General features: G+C 41.8%; 1 protein-coding gene across 1 annotated transcript in view; it reads left to right on the top strand.

The window, feature by feature from the left end:
* The first annotated feature begins 1159 nt into the window (after positions 1-1159).
* Positions 1160-7500, top strand: part of LOC137076732 (transcription factor p65-like) — a 17113-nt gene continuing 10772 nt past the window's right edge. Inside the window, exons 1-2 of the mRNA XM_067445189.1 lie at positions 1160-1303; positions 4235-4273. Coding sequence (XP_067301290.1) covers positions 1297-1303; positions 4235-4273 — 46 coding nt within the window. The 5' untranslated portion in view covers positions 1160-1296. The remainder of the gene's footprint in view (positions 1304-4234; positions 4274-7500) is intronic.

Raw genomic sequence — 7500 nt, 5'->3', positions numbered from 1 at the left:
CCACTCTGAAGGCCTTTAGCATCTGGCATCGGATGGAAGCGGAGCTATATAGCCGGTTACGGGACTCCTTCCCACAGATGTGAAGCAAAGATATGCCTAAAACTCCCGCGGATATCCAGCAGTACCACTGGAATACATTAATTATGACACGCTCACTGCTGTAGACCGAGCTACACTGAGCAGATCGGGCTGGACACTGGATGGTTACGGACTTGATCATTTTTAACCCAAAAAAGTTCCGGACAGCAGCTTTAAAATGCTTCTGGATGTTGATCTAGGTGTAAGGTGTAGAACTCTGCCGTCTGGTGGTTGGGCTTTAAACTGTGTGTATTCATTTATTACTTGAGGGGTGAGTAAAGGAGGACAGAATTTTCATTTTAAAGTGAACTATCCCTTTAACTCCATCTGCCTCTAATAATCAGATCGATTAGAGTCTAAAATGAGGAATTCTGAAGGTAAGCCTGTCCTGCTGTCACTAAACTCTGCAAAACAATACAAATATATGATGGCACGAGAATAACTGGATTATTATATTTCTTTAACCCAGACTCTCCGCGCGTGTGTGTGCGTGTGTGTGTGTGTACACCTCTTTTTCTTTTGGTCACATCTCCCCCTAGTGTTCATTATCATTAACAGTTTAGACACAATGCCAACTTGTAGAACTTGAACTTGTGTTGGGTTCATCCATGAGTTTACACCAGCTATTAGCATTAGCATTAGACTTCTCTAACCCGAAGAAATATGATCAACTCTACAACTGTGTGTAATATCATCATCATATCACATCATAAAGCGGGATTAATCTGAACAGTATTATGGGATAACAGAGCTGTTTTCACTTCCTATATGATGAGAGAGAGCTAGCATCTTTATATAAATCGGCTTATGGTCCGTTTAGGGGAAGAATATCACCTAAAGTACAGTGAGGAGATTTAGAAACCAGCCTAAAGTCTCTCAGGAGGAATGGGAAGCTTATTTCTCCCGCTTTAGGGACTCGGTCCTCCATTATAGTCTCTCGTGAAGTGATTCCAGATGGGATTCTTGGGAAAACAAACCAAAAATCAGGCGCCAGTTGTGTCGCAAACAGAAATAAATCTTTCCTTTTCTCTGTGTGTGTGTGTGTGTGTGTTGACGATGGAATCTCGCGTCATCCGGGTATTTCCGCGCGCGTGCACGAGCTCAGCTCCGTGGCGGCGGCGCGCGGAAGGAGAGTGTTGTCGCGGTGTGTGTCGCTCGTTCTTCAGCCCGGAAACGGCAATAAAACGACCGAGTGTGTCCAGGCGGCAGCGACGCGACATGGACGGTAAGTTGAGCGATATAATGTCGCGTTGGTTCATCTGAACGGCACTAACGACACTACCGCGCGGGACGGAAAGCCCCGAGTTAAGGCTGAAGTTTTGCTCTCGGTTTCGGCCGATCGGTTAACGTTACTCCTGTGTGTGTGTGTGTGTGTGTGTGTGTGTGTGTGTGTGTGTGTGTGTGTGTGTGTGTGTGTGTGTGTGTGTGTGTGATCGGTTAACGTTACTCCGCCAGTCTCCGGTGGACCGGAGGAGATGATCTGACCACACACACACTAATGATCGGAGGACCACACGACTGTAGTTCTGACGGACTACAGATGTGTGTGTGTGTGTGTGTGTGTGGGTGTGTGTTTACACACCCACGCACACCCACACACACACACACACACACACACACACACACACACACACACACACACACACACACACACACACATACACAACTCTAAAAGTATGGAAACACATTCCTGCCACATAAGAAAAAAGTATTTGAAATCATAGTTATGCCATATAAGTGTGATAGTGGTGTTTAATCGGCAGGGATAGGGTGAGGGGTGGGGGATGACATCATCATCAACAACATTACGTCATGAGCTCGTCACCAATAATAGTGAAAGTAAACCTGGCCTCAGCTGGTCTGGAAGTTGGCAGTGTTTTCAATCTAAACATGATTAAATATCATCCTCCATCTTAAAACTAATATATGTACTGTCCATATAAAGGCCTGATTTGTCCGAAGCTAAAGTGGTATGCCAAGTTTATTTCCATTTCCCTCACCACAGTGCTGTCCAGTTAGATGCACTATATATGAGGTATTATCAGGGATGCACTAACATTACAAAACAATGAATAATCAACCCTCAAATAGTTTTTGTATCAACTTTTTAATAAGAGAATTGTTTCTACTCCAGTTTTTACATTCAAATGACAATTAATAACTAATGTTTTCATGACAGATTTATTCAAACGATCACTAAAGGGGATAAACATATCAAGATGTAGATTAAGAGTGTGTGTGAAGTTTAGCTCAATATCCTATTTTGAAACCAAGCGGCAACCTCCCGCGATCTCTCTTGCGGAAGTAAAGTAAACTGCAATTCCTCAGCTGGCCTCTAGGGGCAGGTGGATAGCCGTTTATCCGCCGTCTATAGTCATTGCGTCACCTAAGCTCCGCCCACATCCCGCCTTTTTGCCCATTTTCTGTTATCCGGGAGTGACACGCGATGACTCGCTCACAAGATGGCGGCGCCCAGCTCGCCCATACTTTAAGCTTCAGAACGGCTCATCGGAATCCTATGGGTGACGTCACGGACAGAACAGCGATATTTTTTTACAGTCTATGTTTGAAACACAGCGTTTTTGTGCGTGTCCCTTTAAATGCTAATGAGCTACTGACTGGGAGCAGGAGCTCTTGAAACTCCACCCTCTTCTATAAAGGGGGCGGGGTTTCGAGAGCTCCGGCTCCGGCAGCATCAGAACAGGACCTCACACACTCCAGCGGACATAATGAGCCGACTCCACTGCGCATAATTAATGAGCATTAATGAGTTCGCACTGAGCTGGCGGATCTACTGCGCATAATTAATGAGCATTAATGAGTTAGCACTGAGCTGGCGGATCTACTGCGCATAATTAATGAGCATTAATGAGATAGCACTGAGCTGGCGGATCTACTGCGCATAATTAATGAGCATTAATGAGTTAGCACTGAGCTGGTGGATCCACTGCCCATAATTAATGAGCATTAATGAGTTCGCACTGAGCTGGTGGATCCACTGCGCATAATTAATGAGCATTAATGAGTTAGCACTGAGCTGGTGGATCCACTGCGCATAATTAATGAGCATTAATGAGTTAGCACTGAGCTGGCGGATCCACTGTGCATAATTAATGAGCATTAATGAGTTAGCACTGAGCTGGCGGATCTACTGTGCATAATTAATGAGCATTAATGAGTTCGCACTGAGCTGGCGGATCTACTGCCCATAATTAATGAGCATTAATGAGTTCGCACTGAGCTGGTGGATCTACTGCCCATAATTAATGAGCATTAATGAGTTAGCACTGAGCTGGTGGATCCACTGCGCATAATTAATGAGCATTAATGAGTTAGCACTGAGCTGGTGGATCCACTGCGCATAATTAATGAGCATTAATGAGTTCGCACTGAGCTGGTGGATCTACTGCGCATAATTAATGAGCGTTAATGAGTTAGCACTGAGCTGTCGGATCTACTGCGCATAATTAATGAGCGTTAATGAGTTTGCACTGAGCTGTCGGATCTACTGCGCATAATTAATGAGCGTTAATGAGTTCGCACTGAGCTGACGGATCTACTGCGCATAATTAATGAGCATTAATGAGTTCGCACTGAGCTGCTGGATCTACTGTGCATAATTAATGAGCATTAATGAGTTAGCACTGAGCTGGTGGATCTACGGCGCATAATTAATGAGCATTAATGAGTTAGCACTGAGCTGGCGGATCTACGGCGCATAATTAATGAGCATTAATGAGTTATCACTGAGCTGGTGGATCCACTGCCCATAATTAATGAGCATTAATGAGTTAGCACTGAGCTGGTGGATCTATACCCTCAGATCAAATTTGCCTCTATTTGTGTGTGAGCAAAACACGCCCTTTTTGTGTGTGTCCCTTTAAATGCAAATGAGTTGCTGCTCCCGCCCCTTTCCAGTAGAGGTCGGAGCCTTAAGCTTCCGACACTCCGTCAACAACACAGCAGGCCGATCTCACTCAGACTAAAGTCAGAGATAATGAGGGAGATATGAGCACACACACACACACACACGCACACACACGCACGCACGCACGCACGCACGCACACACACACACACACACACACACACACACACACACACACACACACACACACTCTCTCTCTCTCTCTCTAATGTGTTGTGTTTGTTCCTCAGGACTGTTTCATCAGTGGGCTCCGTCCCCGGTGTCCCAAGGTAAGATTAGTTCACACACTTCAACACTTCAAAATTCAACTTTACACAACGAAAACGCATGAAAAGTGTATAGCTCATTTGCATATTCAAATTAATTTTCAAACAAACTAGTAATACAAAAATTGTACTTTTCATAAAGTCTTTCATTTATTTATTTTAATAGGAGAAAATGGAAGAAATGAGGCCATTGGTGTGTATTTTGGCCATATTTAATTAGTATATTGCTCATTTGCATATTCAAATACATTTAAAAGGAAACTTATAACACAAAAAAGGTAACTTTTCACGGGTACTTCCACTGTGTAGAGTTATGAAGTTTTGATTAAGGGGCAAGATTGCTCCAAAAGATGCCCTGTGTAAGATCCGCTTGTTCTGGACACCTCAGAGCCGTTCAGTCTGAATTCCTGTCTGACGCCTAATTTGAAAATCTGAACTTTGCCGTTAATTGGTGCCTCGTTAACCAATGACGAGCCGGTTTGCTGCGGTCACGTGATCAGAAACCCTGCATAATTAAACATACTACTGTCACAAAATGTCGTTGTCAGACTTTTCCAGCTGATTTAGCTGTTTAAAGCGCAAATCGGTGGTTTATTGATAAAAGAGCGCCTCTTTAATCATATCGATAATATATTGCTATTAGAGGTCCATAAATGTGGCATGTGCAATTTTTAAACCAACAAGTAAGTATATATTTATGAAAGTACACATGAGCCACATTTGTGTGGCTATTAATGTTTAATATTACATTTTTTGTGAAAATAAAAGAGACAGACTGGTGTTTTATGACATTTCAGTTTATTAGAATATCCCGTCAGGAGTGAGAGCGAGCTCGTCTATTTCACTTCAAACGCTCGCATTATTTGCGCGAATGGATTCACAAGCGTCCAACTAGACGCGAATTTGACGCTCTATTCGCGTTTGGTGTAGGGGTGGGAATTTATGTCAATTTCTCATTTTGATCTTCAATAGGTCTCAAAAAGAAGTACTCAATTAACTGGGGGCGGGGCTTATGCTGGGGCGGGGCGTCTCCGCCATGGAGATATGAGACTATTTTAAGTCACGAAAATTAATGTTAACACAAACATGAGCTGTCTGTGCAAATATGAACATATGACTACAACAAAATAACTGCTGGACTATGATGCATAAATGTCTCAAATAACCCAGTCAATAATATCAGATATTTGAGCTGAAACTGTGAGCTTTGCTAGCGGATTAATAAACTCCAAACGCATCCTATATGAGATTAATCAGATAAATGGCTATTACAACTTACACCGCACTAAAGGACTTAAGCGTGAACATGGCCACGCTCAGGTTTTACGGGCGTCAAAGGGAACTCATTTTAAATGTGCTCTTCCATTAACAACAACGCTAATATAGGGCACCAAAACCACAGATCATTTACAGCACTATACAGTCGTGTTCTCACTATAATGCTATATGACGGATTGGCGCTAGTAATGGGTGATATAAACAATATGCGATATAACGATATGCGATATAACGATATGCGATATAAACGATATGCGATATAACGATATGCGATATAAACGATATGCGATGTAAACGATATGCGATATAACGGTATGCGGCGTAAACGATATGCGATATAAACGATATGCGATGTAAACGATATGCGATATAACGGTATGCGGCGTAAACGATATGCGGCGTAAACGATATGCGACGTAAACGATATGCGGCGTAAACGATATGCGACGTAAACGATATGCGGCGTAAACGATATGCGGCGTAAACGATATGCGGCGTAAACGATATGCGACGTAAACGATATGCGGCGTAAACGATATGCTACATAAATGATATGCTACATAAACTATATGCTACATAAATGATATGCGGCGTAAACGATATGCGATGTAAACGATATGCGATATAGACTACACAAAATGAAACGCATCTCGTATTCGTCATCTTGAATAAACACGGCTGTACAGTACATTTAACTTCGTCTCTATGTAGCGTTAACAATAATTTGTCTCTTCTACTACTAATAATAATCATGCCTAGGTTGTTGATTATTTTTCACTTGATGTTTTTTATAAACAATGTTTACCCTTAAACAGCATTCAGCCTTTGAATGTTTATGTGCTATTTTCTTATAACGATTATTATCTTAAATAATAAATGTATTGAAGTGTATTGATTTTTTTTTTATGGTTTAATAAAAACACATTTTGTGGCCCGGAAATTGGTACTTAAAATTTGTATGGTATTGGTTCATCAATTCACAGTATCCATTCCTTTATTAACACGACACCAGCTTTCATTTCATTAAGAGAACAAGATGTTTAAAAGCAAAAACGTTACATTAGGCTGAAGGTTAGAAACTAAGTTTGAAATATGTTTCCACGAAACTGAAAGTATTCCGAGTGTCTGTTCCTGAACTGAAGACTGCAGTTTTTCCTGTTCTCTGCATCTTGGGTGGCATTTAAGGACATTCAAGCTGGATTTTTCAGAAGGTTCTATTATAATGAATATATCGCAATATATATCGTTATCACAAGAGGCCGCAACGTATATCGCAATATGTATCGTTATCGCAAGAGGCCGCAACGTATATCGCAATATATATCGTTATCGCAAGAGGCCGCAACGTATATCACAATATATATCGTTATCGCAAGAGGCCGCAACGTATATCACAATATATATCGTTATCGCAAGAGGCCGCAACGTATATCACAATATATATCGTTATCGCAAGAGGCCGCAACGTATATCACAATATATATCGTTATCGCAAGAGGCCGCAACGTATATCACAATATATATCGTTATCGCAAGAGGCCGCAACGTATATCACAATATATATCGTTATCGCAAGAGGCCGCAACGTATATCACAATATATATCGTTATCGCAAGAGGCCGCAACGTATATCACAATATATATCGTTATCGCAAGAGGCCGCAACGTATATCACAATATATATCGTTATCGCAAGAGGCCGCAACGTATATCACAATATATATCGTTATCGCAAGAGGCCGCAACGTATATCACAATATATATCGTTATCGCAAGAGGCCGCAACGTATATCACAATATATATCGTTATCGCAAGAGGCCGCAACGTATATCACAATATATATCGTTATCGCAAGAGGCCGCAACGTATATCACAATATATATCGTTATCGCAAGAGGCCGCAACGTATATCACAATATATATCGTTATCGCAAGAGGCCGCAACGTATAT

Source organism: Pseudorasbora parva, chromosome 1 (genome assembly GCF_024679245.1).
Source record: "Pseudorasbora parva isolate DD20220531a chromosome 1, ASM2467924v1, whole genome shotgun sequence".
Classification (NCBI taxonomy): Eukaryota; Metazoa; Chordata; class Actinopteri; order Cypriniformes; family Gobionidae; genus Pseudorasbora; species Pseudorasbora parva.
The sequence above is the reverse complement of the archived record's forward strand: the minus strand, read 5'-3'. Positions and strand labels throughout refer to the sequence as shown.